Source organism: Callithrix jacchus, chromosome 22, assembly GCF_049354715.1.
Source record: "Callithrix jacchus isolate 240 chromosome 22, calJac240_pri, whole genome shotgun sequence".
NCBI classification, from domain to species: domain Eukaryota; kingdom Metazoa; phylum Chordata; class Mammalia; order Primates; family Cebidae; genus Callithrix; species Callithrix jacchus.
In genome coordinates, this window is record NC_133523.1 from 3,337,695 (window position 1) to 3,359,017 (window position 21,323).

A 21,323-nucleotide genomic window follows, 5' to 3' on the forward strand; every position below is an offset into this window, starting at 1 on the left:
ACCCACCAGGCCCCAGGGCTGGGGGCTGCCCCGCGGGACCTTAAGCCTAGCAACCCGCCTCCGTCCGTCCCCATGGCAACCGGGGCGTGGTCCGACCCGGATCCGCCGGTCGCCCCATCCGGCAGCGGCTGCGAGTCTCGCCTTCAGAGTCGGAGGAGTCCGCGCCGAGCCTACTGGCCCTTTAAGTGGCTCCGCCCGGCAAGTCGGCCACACGCTTCCGATTGGTCCCGAGCGCGGCCGAGCGCAGCCGAACTTGACGCACCGCCCGCCGCCTTCCCTACCAACCACCCACGCGGCTCAGCGGCCTCCCCAGCCAATCGCCAGCCAGCGCGCCGATCTGTATCTGCATGGCCACGCCCCAGGGGAAGACCGCACCCAATGGGACCGTTCGCCGAGGCCATCATTAGCATGCCAGGGGCGGGGCGGGGCGGCCGGCGGGGGCGGGGGACGGGCTGCGGGCGGTTGGTTGGAGCGTCGCGCAGTCGGGAGGTCCGGGAAAGTTTCTTAGGAGGTGAAAACAGCCGCGGAACTTCAGGCCCTGCGAGGGGGCGGGGGTGCGGGGGTCCCGGGGCCGGGCCGGGGTCTTTCCCGGGCTGGGGGGAAGCGACCTAGGCCTCCCGGGGGGCGATCGCCCAACAAAGGATTCTTGGGGCGCCCGCCCTCGAGGACTTCCCCGCCCCCGGATCCGGCCCCCCCAGCGCTTCGGGCCCGGCATCCCGGGGCTCCATCGCGGGGTACCCCAGTTCGTGGTCCGCCACCGGGCGACCCGGGCGCCTTTCACCTCCAGCCGCGTCCGTGTTCCAGGTCCGGCCCGGAGCGGCCATGTCCCACGGCCCCAAGCAGCCCGGCGCGGCCGCCGCGTGAGTCCGCCGACCCTCTCCCCACGCCCACGCCACCTTCCCGGCTGCAGCTCTAGCTCCAGAACCCCCGCCTCAGTCCCGCCGACCTGGGTCTTGACTGCCCGACCTGGGTCACGGGGCTTCTCCCTCCACCCGGTGCTGCACCCCCCACCTCGGCCTCCAGTCCCTCCCAGGAGCCCCGCTTGTCCCACCTTCCTCGGATCCTGACCCCATCAGACCCCGCCTCCTCGGGCTCACGCACCCTCGCTGCAGCCCCGCCGTCGGGGGTCTAAAAGCCCTGGGGTGGGCGTTGCGGGGAGGGGAGGTTCTAGGGACGAGGCTGACCCTGGTATCCTTGGCTCCAGGCCGACGGGCGGCAAGGCTCCGGGCCAGCATGGGGGCTTCGTGGTGGCTGTCAAGCAAGAGCGCGGCGAGGGTCCACGCGCCGGCGAGAAGGGGTCCCACGAGGAGGAGGTGAGAGTCCCTGCGCTGAGCTTGGGGAGGCCCCGGGCTCCCGCCCCAGCCTTGAAGCCCCGCCCCAAGCTAGATTTGAATTGCTTGTGGCTCCGCCCACAGCCCAGATTTTCCTCCGGAAGCTGAGACCCCGCCCCGTGCGAGCTGCCACGCCCCTGACAGATCCTCTGCCACTCTAAATCCAGGCTCCGCTCGCCGCCCAATGCCAGCTCTGCCCACGCTAAGGCCCCGCTGACTTCCACTCCTTGGGGGCGGCACCCTTTCCTATGGTCCTGTGGGCCCTTTCCATCAAGGAGCCACTCCCACCGAGAATAGGCCACGCCCACAACCTACCCCTGGGCTCAAACCTCGGCCCCTAGTCCCCTCAGATCCCCTCACCCCTGGCTCGGGACCCCTCTAATCCTCTGTGTCCTGACTCCTAACCCGGCCCTACCTCCATCTCTTCCGGGTTCTTCCTCCCAGCTAGGCCCCACCCCTATCCCCGCCCATGCACTAGGCCCCGCCCATGCCCCTCTGAGCCCCGCCCCAGGCCGTCAGGCCGCCCTCCCAACGACGCAGCCCGGTTCTGCAGCCGGTGAAGAAACGCGGCTGGCCCAAGGGTAAGAAGCGGAAGAAGATTCTGCCGAATGGGCCCAAGGCACCGGTCACCGGCTACGTGCGCTTCCTGAACGAGCGGCGCGAGCAGATCCGCACGCGCCACCCGGACCTGCCCTTTCCCGAGATCACCAAGATGCTGGGCGCCGAGTGGAGCAAGCTGCAGCCAACAGAGAAGCAGGTGGGGGGGCGGGTCCCCGAACAGTGCCGATGGGTCCACTGACCACCCCCCAGTAGCCCTGACCCCCAAAGGATTCCACGTGCAGGGTTTTTTTTTCCGGCCGGAGAAATGTCCACCCATGACCAGGTTTTTTTGGTGGGTTTTTTTTGTGGTTGTTTTGAGATGGAGTCTGGCTCTGCTGCCCAGGCTGGAGTGCAGTGGTGAGATATTTGTTCACCGCAATCTCCGACTCCCAGGTTTAAGCAATTGTCCTGTCTCAGCCTCCGGAGTAGCTGGGATTACAGGCACCTGCCACCATGCCCGGCTGATTTTTGTATTTTTAGTAGAAACAGCGTTTCTCCATGTTGGCCAAGCTGGTCTCGAACTTCTGACCTCCAGTGATCCAACAGCCTCCGCCTCCCAGAGTGTTGGGATTACAGGCGTGAGCCACCGAGCCCGGCCCGCAACCAGCTTTTGGGGGCGGGGCTAGCAAGAGGCCAGACAGATTGAAAACTGGAGGACCAACAAGGATATGTCTCAGAAGTTGGGTGTGGCCTGGAGTTTCTGTGAAACCTGATTTTCATATTCTGTTAATTTAAAAATTGCAAAAACGTTAAGAAAATATATCAAAGCCACCACCAATATGCACCCTTGTGAGATTTCAAAAAGAGAAACGGGTGTAGGAGGGAGTCCAGGCATTCGCATATCCTGGAGGTGGGTGCCTGCCCATGACTGGCATCTGGGAGGGGCTTGTCACGGCCGAACCAGTCAGGGGCATGGGAAGTGATGTGGGAGCTCGGAGGTCCCTGAGCAACAGGCTGAGGAGTTGGTTGTCTGTCTGAAGGGAATAGGGAGCTATCGAAGGTTCAGGAGAGGGGGAGGGCGCAGTGAAAGCTGAGTGATGGAGACTGGGTCCTGACGTTGGAGGCTTCCCCTGCCTCTGGGTGGGTCAAGTCTTCTGGTGCTGCCCTCCAGCGGTACCTGGATGAGGCGGAGAGAGAGAAGCAGCAGTACATGAGGGAGCTGCGGGCATACCAGCAGTCGGAAGCCTACAAGATGTGCACGGAGAAGATGCAGGAGAAGAAGATCAAGAAAGGTGGGAGAGGCCACGCACAACGGCTCACGCCTGTAATCCCAGCACTTCGGGAGGTCGAGGCAGGTGGATCACCTGAGGTCAAGAGCTCGAGACGAGTCTCACCAACATGGTGAAACCGCCTCTCTACTAAAAATACAAAAATTAGCTGTGCATGGTGGCATGTGCCTGCAGTCCCAGCTACTCGGGAGGCTAAGGCAGGATAATCGCTTTAACCCAGGAGGCAGAGGTTGCGGTTAGCCGAGATTGCACCACTGCACTCCAGCGCGGGTGACAGGGCAAGACCCAGTCTTAAAAAAAAAAAGAAAGAAAAATGGTGGGAGGGGCCAGCGGGAGCAGTTGGGGTCCTGCTCTGTGGGGTGCGACCGCAGCCCAGGTAAGGCCTCTGCTACATGAGGCACAGTCCCATGGGGTGGGCAGGGGAGGAATACATAGCCAGACAGAAGTGAAGGGAGCTCACTCAGTACAGTAGGGGATGCCCAGACTCGGGGGGACGAAGGTGCGGAGCTGCAGCCGATGAGCAGGGCTGACCTTGGGTGCAGGGCGTGGTCCCTGGAGACCTGGGAGGCTGACCCTTCTCTTCCCCTCCTCTACCAGAAGACTCGGGCTCGGGGCTCATGAACACCCTCCTGAATGGACACAAGGTAAGCGACTCTCCTCCTAGCAAATCACCTGAGGTAGAAAGGTCTGGAGATTTCTAAAACCGGCGCTTCGAGGAGGAAGCCATGGCCCCTCGCCCAGATGTATGCAAGCAGGGGTGGTGCCACCGCACTGCGGGGACGCTCTTGATTGTACTCGCACTCAGGGTGCCCCAGGAGACCCTCCTAGGTTTGGGGCACACCCAGAAAGAACGTGGCTGCCCCCTACCACCAGCAAATTTCCACCTTGTCCCTTCTTCAGGGTGGGGACTGCGACGGCTTCTCCACCTTCGATGTTCCCATCTTCACTGAAGAGTTCTTGGACCAAAACAAAGGTAACTGTCAACTGCGGTCCTGATGCAAACTCCGTGGAAGTGGGTGGTGGAGGGGAGCGTGGGCCAGGAGGGCCCCCAAGGTGGGAGGGGGCGGATCGGGAGGTTTCCTCTGAGCGCCCAGGCACCCGCTGTCGCCCCAGGAACTGATATAGAGCAGGAGGCAGAGGGTGCAGTGATGGAAACCCCGGCAGGGACTCGTCCCGGGCTAAAGCCGGGCGATGAGGGGAGTGGGGAGGCGCAGACTCTGACCCCGCTCACCCCGGCCCAGCCCGCGAGGCAGAGCTGCGGCGCTTGCGGAAGATGAACGTGGCCTTCGAGGAGCAGAACGCGGTGCTGCAGAGGCACACGCAGAGCATGAGCAGCGCGCGCGAGCGTCTGGAGCAGGAGCTGGCGCTGGAGGAGCGGCGGACGCTGGCGTTGCAGCAGCAGCTCCAGGCGGTGCGCCAGGCGCTCACCGCCAGCTTCGCCTCGCTGCCCGTGCCGGGTGCGGACCCCGCCCATGGCCCCGCCCCGGTCGCCCGGCCCCGCCCATCTCCCCCCCGCCCCAGTCGCCCGGCCCCGCCCATCTCCCCCCTGCCCCAGTCGCCCGGCCCCGCCCATCTCCCACCTGCCCGTCACCTGGCCCCGCCCATCTCCCCCTGCCCGTCACCCGGCCCCGCCCATCTCCCTGCCCCAGTCGCCCGGTCCCGCCCATCTCCCCCTGCCCCAGGCACCCAGCCCCGCCCATCTCCCTGCCCCAGTCGCCCGGTCCCGCCCATCTCCCCCCTGCTCCGCTCATCTCCCCCTGCCCGTCACCCTGCCCCGCCCATCTCCCACTGCCCCAGTCGCCCGGTCCCGCCCATCTCCCCCTGCCCCAGGCACCCAGCCCCGCCCATCTCCCTGCCCCAGTCGCCCGGTCCCGCCCATCTCCCCCCTGCTCCGCTCATCTCCCCCTGCCCGTCACCCTGCCCCGCCCATCTCCCACTGCCCCAGGCACCCGGCCCCGCCCATCTCCCCATCCCGTCACCCAGCCCCGCCTGTCGCCCCGTCCATTTCCCCCCCTTCCCGTCACCCGGACCCCACTCCCGTCCGGTTCCCCAGTCACCCGGCCCTGCCTATCGTCCCGCCTTCACCACACACCCCCGAGCTCCGCCCCCTCCAGAACCCCGCATCTCTACCCCATTGCTCCACTCCGCGCCCCATTGCTCGCCTCCGTCCCTGGCCTCGCCCCCACGGACCGCACTTCCCGGCCACGATCTCTCCCGCCTGGTCCCCACTGACCCCTCTTCCTCCCACAGCCCCTTCGTGCCCCCACCTCGGACGCTCCAGGCACCGCTCCCTGCCGGCCCCAACCTCGCTGGCTTCTCTCCCTCGCCAGCCCCCGACTGGCCTTGGGCACTGACCCCACCTCCCCGCGCCCCCGTCACCCACGCCTCCCCCGCCCCGCCCTCGCCAGCCGCCTGCCTCGGCTGACCCTGACCCACCGTGCGCCCCGCCCGCGCTAGCCAGGGTCGCGACCTCTGAGCGCACGGGGGACTCCACCGACTCGCGTCCCCGCGCCCTCCTCGAGACCCGCCCTGACAGTACACCCCCCACCTCTGCCCCTTGCCCTGGAGTCCCCGCCCTGCGACTCCCCGGAACCCTCGCCTGACTCACCTTATGTGTCCCCCAGGCACTGGCGAGACGCCCACGCTAGGCACCCTGGACTTCTACATGGCCCGGCTGCACGGTGCCATCGAGCGCGACCCCGCACAGCACGAGAAGCTCATCATCCGCATCAAGGAAATCCTGGCCCAGGTCGCCAGGTGTGTGCCCGGTGGGGCGGGGGGCGGGGGCGGGGCCGGGCTCACTCAGTTGGGGGGCGCCAGAAGTTCCCCAAAGCTTCTCAGGGCGGATCCCAGTGCCTGGATTAGGTTCGATCCACACCTGCCCCCCAACCCTGGCATCTGTCGGAGTAGCTGATGCATGGCCTTTGGGGTTCCTCTGGGTCTGGTGGGGGCCAGAGATGATACGGTCCTCATCCCGGGCCCTCCTGTCTCTGGTTTCAGTGAGCACCTGTGAGGAGTGGGCGGGCCCACGATGCAGAGGAGAAGCTGTGGGCGCGGCCCTGCCCCAATCTGCCCCACAGACGAGAAGCTGAGGGTTCACCCTTTGGGGCCTGGTCCCATCCTGCACCTTGGGGGCTCCAGCCCCCCTAAAATTAAATTTCTGCAGCATCCCTTTAGCTTTCAATCACCCCAGCCCTCTGATCCCACAAGAAACACTGCGACCGCACAGCCGCGGGTACCCCTCCTCGGAGGACAGCCATGCACCGCGCGGCTCTCCCCATTATCCCCGGGACCAGGACAGACAACCACCCCCAGCACATGGCAGGACCCCCAGATTACCCAGGTGTGTTCCCTGGGTCACACAGGCAGCTGCCTTGTGGGGACTTACCTGGGATGGGTCCCCAAATGCCTGCCCCCAGATGGGGGTGGTGATCTTGCCCATCCTGCCGTCCTCCGGCCAGGGGACCCTCCTGGGTGCGGCCCCTTCCCAGTGCTGGATCCGGACTTTTTAAATAAATAGAAACAGAATTCGTGTTTTCAGCTGGTGAGTGTGTAAGTTGTTTGGGGTGGTGTGGAGGGCTCAGGAGGTGTGGCTGTGGCCCCCATGACATCGCTGCTGGGGGTGCCAGGCCTGCTCTCTTACCTCCAGCAGCGCTTCAGAGTTTCTGAGGGAGGCTGGGACCCAAACTTGCTGGGGTTCACAGAGCCAGCCAGCGGCAGGGCAGGCATCTCCATCCTGCATTCTACCTGTGTGGGCTCAGCACACGTGGGGGGCTTGGGGCTCGGGACAGTCAACAGCTGCTCAGTTCATCCTTCAACTTGGGTCCACACGGGGGTTCAGGTCCTTCCCCAGCAGACTGTCACTGGTTTTGTTCATTGTGTAAATTCGGCAACATAAACCTTGCCATTACAGCCATTTTGTGTATGAGAGACTGGGTCTCGCTCTGCCACGCGGGCTGCAGTGCAGTGGCCCAGTCACAGCTCACTGCAGCCTTGAACTTCCGGGCTCAAGAGACCCTCCTGCCTCAGCCTCCCAAAGCCCTGGGATTGCAGGCATGAGCCACCTCGCCTGGCCGTTTCGGCCATTTCAAAATGCACAATTCAGTGGCACCTGGTTTATCCACAGTGTTAGGCAATCATCACCTTTATAGAATCTCTGCTCATTCTAATCTCCCCCATCAACAGTCACTCTTTTTTTTTTTTTTTTGAGACGGAGTTGTTGCCCAGCTTGTTGCCCAGGCTGGAGTGCAATGGCACCATCTCAGCTCACTGCAACCTCCACCTTCTGCGTTCAGGCAATTCTCCTGCCTCAGCCTCCCGAGTAGCTGGGACTACAGGCGCACACCACCATGCCCTAATTTTCTTGTATTTTTAGTACAGACGGGGTTTCACCTTGTTGACCAGGATGGTCTCGATCTCCTGACCTCGTGATCCACCTGCCTCGGCCTCCCAAAGTGCTGGGATTACAGGCGTCCACCACCACACCTGGCTAATTTTTGTATTTTTAGTAGAGATTGGGTTTTGCCATGTTGGCCAGGCTGGTCTCGAACTCCCGGCCTCAGGTGATCCTCCTCCCTCAGCCTCCCAAAGTGCTGGGACCACAGGCGCGAGCCACCACACCTGGCTTGTGTGTCCTTTTGTGTCTGGCCTCTCTCACTGAGCGTGACGTCCTCAAGGTTCATCCACGCTGTGGCCTGTATCAGAGCCCGGTTCCTTTTCGTGGCTGAGTCCAGCTGTGGTGTGGATGAACCCACACCATCTGTACTGGCCCATCTGGCTGTCCAAGGACACTTAGCTGTTTCTAACATTTACTTGTGAGTAATGCGGCTGTGGACATTCATGTACACGATTTTGTTAGAGTGCCCATTTTCCACTAGATGACTTGGAGCTCTGCGTTTTGCTGTGTGTGTGTGTGTGTGTGTGTGTGTGTGTGTGTGGCTTATTGAGAAACCTTCCCAGAGACTTCAGCGTTGAATGGCATAGACAAGACCTCCTAAAAAACTCAGCAAACCGTCTGAACCCCAGAACCTCCGAATGTGACCGTATTTGGAAATAGGGTCGTCGCAGATATAATTAGTTAAGATGAAGTCATTCTGAAGTAGGGTGAGCCTTCAATGAGACTCCTTTCCTTATAAGAAGATAAAATCTGGACACAGACACAGGGAAGAGACAGCCAAGTGACAACAGAGGCCGAGAGTGGAGTGATGTGTCTACAAGCCAAGGGACGCCAACGAAGGCCACCCACAGCCAGAAACTGTGCACGCCAGGAACGGTTCTACCCAGGGGCTCTGCGGGAGCGAGGCTCTGCCAGCACCTCGATTGTGGGATTCTGGCCTCTGGAGCTGTGAGAGGATCCATTTCTGCCACCTGTTTGTGGTGCTTTGTTTTTGTTTTTTTTTAAAGACGGGGTTTCACCATGTTGGTCAGGCTGGTCTTGAACTCCCGACCTCAGGTGATCCGCCCGCCTTGGCCTCCAAAGTGCTGGGATTCCAGGTGTGAGCCACCACGCCCGGCCTGTTTTTGTTATATTTTTAATTAAAAAAAAATTTTTTTTTAAAGACAGAATTTCTCCATGTTGGTCAGGCTGGTCTTGAACTCCCAACCTCATGTGATCTGCCCACCTCAGCCTCCCAAACTGCTGGGATTACAGGCATGAGCCACTGCGCCCAGCCGTTTTTTATTTTTTAGAGGTTCAAGCAATTCACCTGGCTCCCTATGCTGCCCAGGCTGGTCTTGAACTCCTGGGCTCAAGAGTCCTCGTGTCTTGACCTCCCAGAGTGCTGGGATTCCAGGTGTGAGTCACTGCGCTCGGTCACTTCGTTTTTGAGGCAGGGTCTCGGCATGTTGCCCAGGCTGCAATGAATGCAGTGTGACAATCGTAGCTCACCGAAGGCTTGACCTCCCGGGGTCAGGTGATCCTCCCTCCTGGTTCCTGTGAGTAGCTGAGACCACAAGTACCTGCCATCACTACTGACCAATTTTTTTTTTTTTTTGAGACAGACTCTCCCTCTGTTGCCCAGGCTGGAGTGCAGAGGTGCAATCTCAGCTCACTGCAACCTCTACCTCCCAGGTTCAAGTGATTCTCCCACCTCAGCCTCTCAAGTACTTAGGATTACAGGCACCCGCCATCACGCCCAGCTCTAATTTTTGTATTCTGAGTAGAGATGGGTTTTACCATGGTGGCCAGGCTAGTCTCGAACTCCTGACCTTAGGTGATCCACCTGCCTCAGCCTCCCAAAGTGCTGGGATTCCAGGCATGAGCCACTGTGCCTGGCCAATTTGTTTGTATTTTTTTAGAGATGGGGTCTCACTATGTTGCCCAGACTGGTCTAACGACTGGATTCAAGTGATGGGTCTGGTCAGCCTCTCAAAGTGCTAAGATTACAGGCATAAGCCACTGTGCCCAGCTGTTTCTTTGCGGTTGCGAGAGGATCTTGCTCCGTGGCCCAGGCTGGAGTTCAGAGACGTGAACACAGCTCACTGCAGCCTGCGCCTCCTGGGCTCAATCTTCCCACCTCGGCATCCCAAGTAGCTGGGACCACAGGTGTGTGCCACCACGTCCAGCTAATTTTGTATTTTTTGTAGAGATGGGGGTGTCACCTTGTTCCCCAGGCTGGTCCCAAACTCACGGGCTCAAATGATGCTCCCGCCTCAGCCTCCCAAAGTGCTGGGATCACAGGCGAGAGCCACCTCACCCCACCCACTTTGTGGTGCTTTGTTACGGCTGCCCTGCGATCAGGGAAACTGATACTGCCAACCCCCGACCCCCGCCAGACCGTCTCACATCTCCTGTGCCAGGAAATTTAGAGCTTCTCATTTCTAGGCAGGCCTGGAAAATACCATTTTGTAGCAGATTTTTTTACTTTAAAAAAATTCCAGTATACAATTCAGTAGGTTTTAGTACATTCAAAAAGCTGCGTGGACTGGGCCCAGTGGCTCATGCCTGTAATCCAAGCACTTTGGAGGCCAAGGTGAGCAGATCACCTAAGGTCGGGAGTTCAAGACCAGCCTGACCAACATGGTGAAAACCCGTCTTTTTAAAAAAAAAAAAAAAGGCCGGGCGCGGTGGCTCAAGCCTGTAATCCCAGCACTTTGGGAGGCCGAGGTGGGTGGATCACAAGGTCAAGAGATCAAGACCATCCTGGTCAACATGGTGAAACCCCATCTCTACTAAAAATACAAAAAATTAGCTGGGCATGGTGGCGCGTACCTGTAATCCCAGCTACTCGGGAGGCTGAGGCAGGAGAATTGCCTGAACCCGGGAGGCGGAGGTTGCAGTGAGCCGAGATCGCGCCATTGCGCTCTAGCCTGGAAGGCAGAGTGAGAGTCTGTCTCAGGAAGAAAAAAAAAAGCTGTGCAATCATCACCTCTAATTCCAGAACATTCCATCACCACCCCCAGAGGAAACCCTGTCTCCATCAACGTCAATCCCCATCCCCTCCCCTATTCCTGACACCCCCGTTATCCCCTTCCTGTCTCTGTGGAGGAGTCTGCCCTGCACATTTCATAGAAATGAGATCACATGCTGTGTGGCCTTTCGTGTCTCACTGAGACTCCCGTGGCTTCTCTCTCACTGGGCGTGGTGTCCTCAAAATTCATCCACGTCATAGCTTGCAGCTTGCAGCACGTTTTGCTGAAGTTTATACTTTACATACAGTTTTGTGTTTTTTTTTTTTTTAATTGAGATGAAGTTTCGCTCTTGTTACCCAGGCTGGAGTGCAATGGCGCGATCCCGGCTCACCGCAACCTCCCCCTCCTGGGTTCAGGCGATTCTCCTGCCTCAGCCTCCTGAGTAGCTGGGATTACAGGCACGTGCCACCGTGCCCAGCTAATTTTTGTATTTTTAGTAGAGACGGGGTTTCACCTTGTTGACCAGGATGGTCTCGATCTCTTGACCTCGTGATCCACCCGCCTTGGCCTCCCAAAGTGCTGGGATTACAGGCGTGAGCCACTGTGCCCGGCAGTTTTTTTTGTTTTGTTTTTTGAGACAGAGTCTGACTCTGTTGCCCAGGCTGGAGTGCAGTGGCGCGATCCTGGCTCACTGCAACCTCGGCCTCCAGGTTCAAACAATTCTCCTGCCTCAGCCTCCCGAGTAGGTGGGATTACAGGCACCCACCACCGCGCCCGGCTCATTTTTGTATTTTTAGCAGAGATGAGCTGATGAGCTTTCACCATGTTGTCCAGGCTCATCTCAAACTCCTGGCCTCAAGCAGTCTGCCCGCCTCAGCTCTCACAGTGCTGGGATTACAGGCTGAGCCACCGCGCCCGGCCTCACATAAACTTTCATACGTTCTCCAAACCCTTCTGCCACTTGCTTTTCTCCACGCGTGTTTGGTCTGTGAGGCTCCTCCCAGGCGGAGGCCGTGTCTGGCTCTGCTGTAGGGCTCACCCCGCAGTCAGGATGGCTGTTATTGAGCCAACTTTCCTGCGTAGGAATTTGATGGATGCACAGGTGTCTCTGGCATTGCATTCCAGCGGAGGTTGACCAATGCCTCCTGGTGCCTGGGGTCTCCTCCCTCTATGACCTGGACATCCATTCATTCCTCACGAAAGATCGCTGAGCACTTGCTGTGTGCCAGGCACTGGGCACTGGGCATGGGGACACATCAGGGGAACAACCCCCGGAGCTCCTCCTAGAGCTGACATTCCTCCAGTCCTGGAGACAATGCAATAACATATCAGCCGGAGGATCCCTTGAGGTGAGGAGTTCGAGACCAGCCTGGCCAACATGGTGAAACCCCTGTCCTTACTAAAAGTACAAAAATTAGCCAGGCGTGGTGGCAGGTGCCTGTAATCCCAGCTAATTGGGAGGCTGAGGAAGGAGAATCGCTTGAACCGGGAAGGCAGAGGTTGCGGTGAGCTGAGATGGTGCCACTGCACTCCAGCCTGGGTGGGAGAGAGAGACCCTGTCTCAAAAAATAAAATATCTGATACATCAGATGGTAGCTTTAAATGCTGGGGAGAGGCTGGGCCCAGTGGTTCACATCTCTAATCCTCGCACTTTGGGAGGCCAAGGCTGGAGGGTGGCTGCAGCCTCTGGTGTTGAGTTTGAGACCAGCTTGGCAACAGAGTGACAGCCTAGCTGTACAAAAAATTAATCACGGGGGCCACAGTGGCTCCCGCCGGAGGTCGTGGCGCTTGTGAAGGCGAGGTCATGAGTTCAAGGCTAACCTGAGCAACCTCATAAGCTCAAACTGATTGGTAAAAAAAAAAAAAAAAACATGTTTCTTATTTATTTATGTAGAGACAGAGTGTTGCTCCGTGGCCCAGGCTGGAGTGCAGTGGCGCCATCTCGGCTGACTTTAACCTCTGCCTCCCAGGCAATTCTCCTGCCTCAGCCTCCTGATTAGCTGGGATTACAGGCGCCCGCCACCACGCCCGGCTAAATCTTGTATTTTTTAGTAGAGACCGGGTTTCACCATGTTGCCCAGGCTGGTCTCGAACTCCTGACCTCGGGTGATCCACCCGCCTCGGCCTCCCAAAGTGCTGGGATTACAGGCCTGAGCCACCACACCGGCCTGTCCGGGTCCTTATTTGAGGTCCCTGTTCTTCCAGGGTCCTGAGCTGAGGCGCCCCCCCCCACCCCCACCCCCCCGCCAGACTGCGGGTATCCCCGGGGAGGGCGCGGCTGGCTCTGGCAGGACCCGGACACCTGGGGCCCGACTCACCCCTGCGCCCCCGGCGGTGTCTCCTTCCCGGGCGGCTCGGGTTCCCGGATCCCCTTACCAGGGCGTCTCGGCTGTCGCGCCCTGGGCCGGGGGAGGGGAGGCTGCAGGAAACCGCGGATCCGGAGGCGGCGAGGGCCGGGTGGGTGGCCGAGCTTCCCCGCCATGGAGAGCGCAGCGGCCCGCGAGGCCCGGGGGGCCGAGACCCCTTGTGCGCCGCCCCCGCCCCCGCCCTCGGAGCCCCCGGCCGCGCCCCGCGCCCGCCCGCGCCTGGTCTTCCGCACGCAGCTGGCGCACGGGAGCCCCACGGGCAAGATCGAGGGCTTCACCAACGTCCGCGAGCTGTACGCCAAGATCGCCGAGGCCTTCGGCATCGCGCCCACCGAGGTAAGGCTCCCGGACACCCGCGCCCACCGAGGTAAGGCTCCCGGACACCCGCGCCCGAGGCCACCCTCGTGACGGGGTGAGGAGTGGGAGACCCAGATCCCACACGTCGGGGTGGCCGCGTAATCGCCGGATCTCAGACGCACAACCCTCAGGTCCCGGGGTGTCGGACCCCCTTTGCACGCTCTGCGCAAAAGATGGGCAGGTCTTAGGGCTGGGGGACCCCTAGATATTCCAGAAGATCCCCTGCGCACACCTGGCTTGGAGCGGATCCCAGCTGCCCTCGGAAAAGCGCCCCTGCGCTTCCCGGACGTAACTGGGATCTGGGGCTCCAGGCGCCTCCAGCTTAAAGGTGGGAAGTCTGAGGCCGCTGTGGGGTGGGGGTTGGAGGGGTCCTGGGCGTTTTTCCAATCCAGGTTCCTTGGGTTTGCAGCCCCCAGGGGGCGCTAGCAGATTAAACCCGGGGCTGGAGGGCCCGGGGTCTGGACAGGGGTCTCGACCTGCCCGAAGCCTCCATCTCCCTCCTCTTTCCATTCTGGGGGTCCCATGCCCTGCCCTTTCCCATGGGCTGGGCTCCTGGTTGCTCGAGGCAGGGAGGGGCCTGCGTAGACAGGGCACTGCTCGGGGGCCGCGTGTCCTAACTCGAGGCTCCCCCTCTCCCGGGGAAAGATCTTATTCTGCACCCTCAACAGCCACAAAGTGGACATGCAGAAGCTCCTAGGGGGTCAGATAGGCCTGGAGGACTTCATCTTCGCCCACGTGCGAGGCGAGACCAAGGAGGTGGAGGTCACTAAAACGGAGGACGCTCTGGGGCTGACCATCACGGACAACGGGGCCGGCTACGCCTTCATCAAGGTGCCTGGGAGAGGGGGTGGACGGGTGGCTTCCTGGGGTCCAGCCACTGCCCCTCCTCTCCCCTCTGGGTCTACGTGGGTTCTGGGGATCCGAGGCGGGTGGCTGGGGTTGCCCCGCCAGTAGCTCTGGGTCCCCGCAGAGAATCAAGGAAGGCAGTATCATCAACCGGATCGAGGCGGTGAGCGTGGGGGACAGCATCGAAGCCATCAACGACCACTCCATCGTGGGCTGCCGCCACTACGAGGTGGCCAAGATGCTCCGGGAGCTTCCCAAGGCCCAGCCCTTCACCCTGAGGCTGGTGCAGCCCAAGAGGGCCTTCGGTGAGGCGGGTGGGAGCTCTTCCCAGACGGGTTCTACGGGTGCGTGGGGTGGAGGTGGGTGGGGGACGGGACGGGCCGGAAGGTTCTAGGTGCATCCGGCGCATGCCGAGGGGTTCTGGCATCAGAGAGAGTAGGTCATTTCCATTAACAGACTGTCATGGAGTCAGTCTGTGGGGGAGGGAGGGGGAAAGACTGGGTGCAGACTCCCCCAACCCGGGAGGACGGGGCGTCCAGAACCACTTTGCAGCCCAGCTAGGAGCTTTTAAAGCAACACTTTGAGGTCACGGTGCCTTCTAGAGAATGGGAATGTGGGAATGGTTTCCTTTCTTTTCTTTTTTTTTTTGAGATGGAGCCTTGCTCTGTCTCCCAGGCTGGAGTGCAATGGCGCGATCTCGGCTCACAGCAACCTCCGCCTCCTGGGTTCAGGCAATTCTCCTGCCTCAGCCTCCCGAGTAGCTGGGATTACAGGCGCGCACCACCGTGCCCGGCTAATTTTTGTGTTTTTAGTAGAGACGGGGTTTCACCATGTTGGCCAGGCTGGTCTTGAACTCCTGACCTCAGGTGATCCACCCGCCTCGGCCTCCCAAAGTGCTGGGATCACAGGCGTGAGCCACCGCGCCCGGCCTGGGGTTGGTTCTACACCTGCTCCATCACAGCAGCTTATCCTGGACTAGTGGTTTAGTTTGCTGGGGATGGGAAGAGGGGGATCTCGAATGGGTCTCTGGAGATTCGCCGCACAGACATAAAGAGGACTTTGAAGGGTAAGAAGATTCTAGAAAGGCTCAGCTGGTGGCCTCCCAGGGTTTACAAAGATGTGGATCCACCCAGAACTCATGGCCATCCGCTCACTGTTTCCTCAAGATATGATTGGCCAGAGAAGTCGGACGAGCAAATGTCCCGTAGAGGCGAAAGTGACCAGCGGGAGGGAGACCCTGCGGCTTCGTTCTGGGGGGGCCGCCTCGGTGGAGGAAGCGGTGAGTGAGGGGAGGGGTTCTTCCAAGGCTTCTGCCCCCACAGCTCTGCTGCTGAGTCAGTGCAGCCCTAGACAAGACCTCGGAGCCTCGGTTTCTCTGCCTGCAAAATGGGTCCTCATTGAAAGATGGGGCAGTGATGCTGGTGCCACCACCACTCGTGTGAGGGTCCAGTCTGCTCTTCCCTCAGGGGTGGGGGTCGGGAGGGGGCTGGGCTCGAGGGATCCAAGGGTTTTCACCCCGACTTCCCTCCCTGGTGCCTCCAGCCCAGTGAGTTTGAGGAGGAGGCGTCTCGGAAGGTTGATGACCTGCTGGAAAGCTACATGGGCATTCGGGACCCCGAGCTGGGTAAGGGGCCAGGGTAAGCCAGGGGGCCCTGGGGGGAGGGCGGCCCACGGGAGGGGGCAGGGTCCCAGCGGGAAGTGCCCTTGCTGACCACCCCTCCGGCATGGCCCGCAGCGTCCACCATGGTGGAGACGTCCAAGAAGACAGAGAGTGCCCAGGAGTTTGCGCGCTGTTTAGACTCCGTCTTGGGCGAGTTCGCCTTCCCCGACGAGTTTGTGGTGGAGGTGTGGGCCGCCATTGGAGAGGCCAGGGAGGCCTGCGGCTAGTCTGCCCCGGGGGGGCCCAGCACAGCCCCAGACCGGAGCCCAGCCCCCTGCCCCGGCCCTGCTCCAGAACCCCGCCCAGCTCGGAGGCCAAGTTCCTCTCTAGAACCCAATCCAGTTGGGAGCCCCACCCCAGCTCCAGAACCCTGCCCTTCTCTAGAATCCAGCCTAGGTCTGAGGCCAAGCTATGTGCTAGCACCCAGACCAGCTCTGAGACGAAGCCCAGCATCGAGACCAAGCCCTATTCTAGAGCCCAGGCCACCCCTGAGACAAAGCCCAGCTCTAGAACCCAGATGAGCTCTGAGACCACGCCCAGCTCCAGAACCCAGATGAGCTCTGAGGCCACGCCCAGCTCCAGAACCCAGAGGAGCTCTGAGGCCACGCCCAGCTCTAGAACTCGCATGAGCTCTGAGACCATGCCCAGCCCTAGAATCCACAGGAGTTCTGAGACCAAGCCCAGCATTGAGACCAAGCCCTGTTCTAAAACTCAGACCAGCTCTGAGGCCACGCCCAGCCCTAGAACCCAGATGAGCTCTGAGGCCACGCCCAGCCCTAGAACCCAGATGAGCTCTGAGACCACGCCCAGCTCTAGAACCCAGATGAGCTCTGAGGCCACGCCCAGCTCTAGAACCCATATGAGCTCTGAGACCACGCCCAGCTCTAGAACCCAGATGAGCTCTGAGGCCACGCCCAGCCCTAGAACCCAGATGAGCTCTGAGACCACGCCCAGCCCTAGAACCCAGATGAGCTCTGAGGCCACGCCCAGCTCTAGAACCCAGATGAGCTCTGAGGCCACGCCCAGCTCTAGAACCCATATGAGCTCTGAGGCCACGCCCAGCTCTAGAACCCAGATGAGCTCTGAGGCCACACCCAGCCCTAGAACCCAGATGAGCTCTGAGGCCACGCCCAGCTCCAGAACCCAGATGAGGACTGAGACCACGCCCAGCTCCAGAACCCAGATGAGCTCTGAGGCCACGCCCAGCTCTAGAACCCGGATGAGCTCTGAGGCCACGCCCAGCTCTAGAACCCAGATGAGGTCTGAGGCCACGCCCAGCTCTAGAACCCAGAGGAGCTCTGAGGCCACGCCCAGCTCTAGAACCCAGAGGAGCTCTGAGGCCACGCCCAGCTCTAGAACCCAGATGAGCTCTGAGACCACGCCCAGCTCTAGAACCCAGATGAGCTCTGAGACCACGCCCAGCTCCAGAACCCAGATGAGGTCTGAGGCCACGCCCAGCTCCAGAACCCAGATGAGCTCTGAGGCCACGCCCAGCTCCAGAACCCGGATGAGGTCTGAGGCCACGCCCAGCTCTAGAACCCAGATGAGCTCTGAGGCCACGCCCAGCTCTAGAACCCAGATGAGCTCTGAGACCACGCCCAGCTCTAGAACCCAGATGAGCTCTGAGGCCACGCCCAGCTCCAGAACCCAGATGAGCTCTGAGGCCACGCCCAGCTCCAGAACCCAGATGAGCTCTGAGGCCACGCCCAGCTCTAGAACCCAGATGAGGTCTGAGACCACGCCCAGCTCTAGAACCCAGATGAGCTCTGAGGCCACGCCCAGCTCTAGAACCCAGATGAGCTCTGAGGCCACGCCCAGCTCCAGAACCCGGATGAGCTCTGAGGCCACGCCCAGCTCCAGAACCCAGATGAGGTCTGAGGCCACGCCCAGCTCTAGAACCCAGATGAGCTCTGAGACCACGCCCAGCTCTAGAACCCAGATGAGCTCTGAGGCCACGCCCAGCTCCAGAACCCAGATGAGCTCTGAGGCCACGCCCAGCTCTAGAACCCAGATGAGCTCTGAGGCCACGCCCAGCTCTAGAACCCAGATGAGCTCTGAGACCACGCCCAGCTCCAGAACCCAGATGAGGACTGAGACCACGCCCAGCTCCAGAACCCAGATGAGGTCTGAGGCCACGCCCAGCTCTAGAACCCAGAGGAGCTCTGAGGCCACGCCCAGCTCTAGAACCCAGATGAGGTCTGAGACCACGCCCAGCTCTAGAACCCAGATGAGCTCTGAGGCCACGCCCAGCTCTAGAACCCAGATGAGGTCTGAGGCCACGCCCAGCTCTAGAACCCAGATGAGCCCTGATATCAAGCCTAGCTCTGGAATGCAGACACATTTTAAGACCCAGGCCAGCTTGGAGATGAATCCTGGTTCCAGAATCCAGGCCAGCTTGGAGGCCAAGCCCTACCGGAACACGCAGACAGACTCTGGAACTCTGGACTCTCGGTCTAGCTCCAGAACCCCAGTTAACTTTGGAACCCACGTAAGATTCATGAAGCAGCCCAGCTCTGGAACCCCAGCCAGCTCAGGATTCAGAGACAGCTTCCAAATCAAACCGTATTCAAGAACTCACACCAGCTCAGAAACCCAGACCAACGCAGCTGCCCAGTCCAGATTCCAGCCCCAGCCCTGCTCTAAAACCCAGCTGCATACAAGCACCCATCCGTATCCTGCCGCCCGGTCCAGCTCCAGTGATGATTCCAGCTCTGAGACTGAGCCCAGCTCTAGAACCTCACCTAGTGCTACAACCCGGTCCACCTCCAGGATTCAGACCAGCTCTGGAACGCGGTCCATCTCGGAAGCAGGGCCCAGCTCCGGCACACAGCTTGGTGCTGAGCCCCACTCTCCCAGCAGAACGCAGATCAGCTCTAGAATGCAGTTTGCTTCCGGGACTCAGACTAATTTCAAGGCCTGGCCAAGCTCCAGAGCTCAACCCAGCCTGGGCACCGCAGCCGACTCTAGAACTCGTCTCAGTTCTGCAGCACAGACTGGTTCTAAAATCCCAGCCAGCACCAAGACAGTGGCCGAGACCCAACCACACTCCAGAATCCAGCTAAACTCTGGAGTCCGGTCTAGTCCTGGGACCCAGGACCCTGCAGCAGGAGAGTTAAGGTCTGCGGCCCTGTCTAGTTCCGACAGCAGGCCCAGCTCCAGGATCCAGCGCTGCCCAGGAGTTCAACCAACCTCGGGGACTCAACTCACCTCTGGAACCCTGCCAGGTTCTAGATACCAGCTCCAGAGCACAACCCCAGACAGCTCTGGTATTCGACCGGGCTTTGGGAAGCAGACCAGCTCTGGAAGTCAGCCTAGCTCTGGGACCCAGCTCAGCTGTAGAACCCACGTCAGTCCTGGGATTCAGTCCAGCTCTGAAACCCAGACCAGCTTGAGAATTCAGCCTGATCCTGGAGCCCACCTTAGCTCCGGAACCCAGTCCAGCACTGAGACCGGGCCCAGCTCCAGAATCCAGCCCAGCCCTGGAGCCCACCTTAGCTCCGGAACCCAGTCCAGCTCCAGCACTCATACCAGTTCAAGAATCTGGCTGAGCCCTAGAAATGGGCTCCGTTCACAGACCCCTGGCCTTGACCCTAGAATTCAGCTTGAGGCCCCGGCCCCAGCCCGACCTCAGCCCCCAGGCCCACCTCCCAGAACCCCCACCACAACCCCTAGCAGAGACCCCCAGCCTCTGCCTCAGCCCCATGATAAGGTCCATGGCACCCAGGTCAGTCCTGGCCCCATTCCAGGCTCACCCCTGGCCCCTCAGCCACAGGCCTCCTCAACCCCCCAAAAGCCAGCCCTCCCTCCAAAGCCTGAGCTGGGACCCCAGAAGTCCACCCCACCCACCGTATCTGTCTCTCTTAGCCCCACCCCCAGGGCAGCCCTCCTGAGTTCCCACCCTTCTGAGTCCCCAGCTCTGGTTCCTGCCCCTTCCCCCACTCTGGGGAAACCAGGACCCCTCCATTACCGCAGGGGGCTGTAGACTGGGGGTGACTTAGCCCTGGTTCCTGTGGTTCCCATCCTCTCCTGTCCCTCTCAGCTGGTTCCCCCGGAAGCAGCAAGTGACCTTATATTCCCAGCAGGTAGTGGCGGGGGTGGGGCGGGGTACGGTGGTAGAATTGGGGGCTTCGGTTTCACCAGGCCTGGCTCACATCCAGGTCCTGGGAGGGAGAAGGAGGGCAGGAGACAATCTGCCCCACGTGTACCCTGAGGCTCATGGTGAATAAAGGCGCCTCCCATCTCTGCAGCCTCCTATGTCATTTTGCCGGGAATTAGGGGGAACACAGAGATGTGGGGCTGGGGCTGCTGGCTGAAACTACTCTGAGCACCTCCTGACCACCTACTATGTGCCAAGCACTTCATTAAGCACCACGTGGGCATGAGCTTTTGTGCCTGCACACGACGGGTGCTCCATGAAGACCCAGACGTTGGGACTCTCACTCCATCGCTCGGGCTGGAGTGCAGTGGCACAGTCTCAGCTCACTGCAACCTCCGCCTCCCGGGTTCAAGCGATTCTCCTGTCTAGGCCTCCCAAGTAGCTGGGACTACAGGTGTCCACCACCAAGCCTGGCTAATTTTTTGTATTTTTAGCAGAGTTGGGGTTTTACCATGTTGGCCAGACAGGTCTCAATCTCTTGACCTTGTGATCCACCTGCCTCGGCCTCCCAAAGTGCTGGGGTTACAGGCATGAGCTTTCACGCCTGGCCCACCTATACTCACTTTTTTTTTTTTTTTTGAGACGGAGTTTCGCTCTTGTTACCCAGGCTGGAGTGCAATGGTGCGATCTCGGCTCACCACAACCTCCGCCTCCTGGGTTCAGGCAATTCTCCTGCCTCAGCCTCCTGAGTAGCTGGGATTATAGGCACGCACCACCGTGCCCAGCTAATTTTTTGTATTTTTAGTAGAGACGGGGTTTCACCATGTTGACCAGGATGGTCTCGATCTCTTGACCTCGTGATCCACCTGCCTCGGCCTCCCAAAGTGCTGGGATTACAGGCTTGAGCCACCGCGCCCGGCCTACTCACTTTTTTTTAAGTGGAGTCTCGCTCTGTCACCAGGCTGGAGTGCAATGGCGAGATCTCGGCTCACTGCAATCTCCGCCTCCCAGGTTCATGCCATTCTCCTGCCTCAGCCTCCTGAGTAGCTGGGACTACAGGTGCGCTCCACCCGCCTTGGCCTCCCAACCTGCTGGGATTACAGGTGTGCACCACTGCGCCCGGCCCACCCACTTTTAATAACATGTAGATTCCTGGCCGGGCACGGTGGCTCACGTGCCAGGAGATCGAGACCATTCTGGCCAACATGGTGAAACCCTGCCTCTACTAAAAACACAAAAATTAGCTGGGCCTGTAGTCCCAGCTACTTGGGAGGCTGAGAGGCAGGCGAATGGCTTGAACCGGGGAGGTGGCAGTTGCAGTGAGCCGAGATCGCGCCACCGCACTGCAGCCTGGAGACAGGGCAAGACTCTGTCTCAAACTCACTCACTAAATACAATACGGAGATTCAAGGATGGTCTGAATGCAGACTTCAGGGCTAGCCCTCCTGCTACAGGTTCCGGGGAGAATTCTAGGCAGTGCGGCCCATC

The 21,323-nt window shown here is 60.4% G+C and overlaps 2 protein-coding genes across 6 annotated transcripts; both read left to right on the plus strand.

The window, feature by feature from the left end:
- The first annotated feature begins 460 nt into the window (after window positions 1-460).
- On the plus strand, window positions 461-6,700 carry HMG20B (high mobility group 20B). Of its 4 annotated transcripts, none has more exons than XM_035284666.3 (10): window positions 461-511; window positions 788-860; window positions 1,205-1,313; window positions 1,885-2,088; window positions 3,043-3,163; window positions 3,758-3,804; window positions 4,061-4,133; window positions 4,402-4,617; window positions 5,785-5,917; window positions 6,161-6,700. In XM_035284666.3, exons 2-10 carry the CDS (start codon window positions 823-825, stop codon window positions 6,171-6,173), a joined length of 954 nt encoding a protein of 317 aa, XP_035140557.1. In that variant the 5' UTR covers window positions 461-511; window positions 788-822; the 3' UTR covers window positions 6,174-6,700. The 4 variants fall into 4 exon arrangements, with proteins under 4 accessions (XP_035140557.1, XP_035140558.1, XP_078217651.1 ...); XM_035284667.3 differs by having other exon boundaries at window positions 3,761-3,804; XM_078361525.1 differs by having other exon boundaries at window positions 805-860.
- Window positions 6,701-12,758: 6,058 nt separating this feature from the next.
- GIPC3 (GIPC PDZ domain containing family member 3) lies at window positions 12,759-19,981 on the plus strand. 2 transcript variants are annotated; one of them, XM_078361510.1, is made up of 6 exons: window positions 12,759-13,212; window positions 13,879-14,064; window positions 14,204-14,384; window positions 15,246-15,358; window positions 15,622-15,716; window positions 15,815-19,981. In XM_078361510.1, exons 1-6 carry the CDS (start codon window positions 12,991-12,993, stop codon window positions 19,719-19,721), a joined length of 4,704 nt encoding a protein of 1,567 aa, XP_078217636.1. In that variant the 5' UTR covers window positions 12,759-12,990; the 3' UTR covers window positions 19,722-19,981. The 2 variants fall into 2 exon arrangements, with proteins under 2 accessions (XP_078217636.1, XP_078217637.1); XM_078361511.1 differs by having other exon boundaries at window positions 15,622-15,703; window positions 15,815-16,362.
- The last annotated feature ends 1,342 nt before the right edge of the window (window positions 19,982-21,323 follow it).

Coding starts and splice junctions, on each gene's coding strand:
- HMG20B (XM_035284666.3), top strand. CDS start 823: ATGTCCCACGGCCCCAAGCAGCCCGGCGCGGCCGCCGC. Junction 2,089..3,042: donor TGCAGCCAACAGAGAAGCAG/GTGGGGGGGCGG, acceptor GCTGCCCTCCAG/CGGTACCTGGATGAGGCGGA. Junction 4,134..4,401: donor GTTCTTGGACCAAAACAAAG/GTAACTGTCAAC, acceptor ACCCCGGCCCAG/CCCGCGAGGCAGAGCTGCGG.
- GIPC3 (XM_078361510.1), top strand. CDS start 12,991: ATGGAGAGCGCAGCGGCCCGCGAGGCCCGGGGGGCCGAGACCCCTTGT. Junction 14,065..14,203: donor CCGGCTACGCCTTCATCAAG/GTGCCTGGGAGA, acceptor GGGTCCCCGCAG/AGAATCAAGGAAGGCAGTAT. Junction 15,359..15,621: donor CCGCCTCGGTGGAGGAAGCG/GTGAGTGAGGGG, acceptor TGGTGCCTCCAG/CCCAGTGAGTTTGAGGAGGA.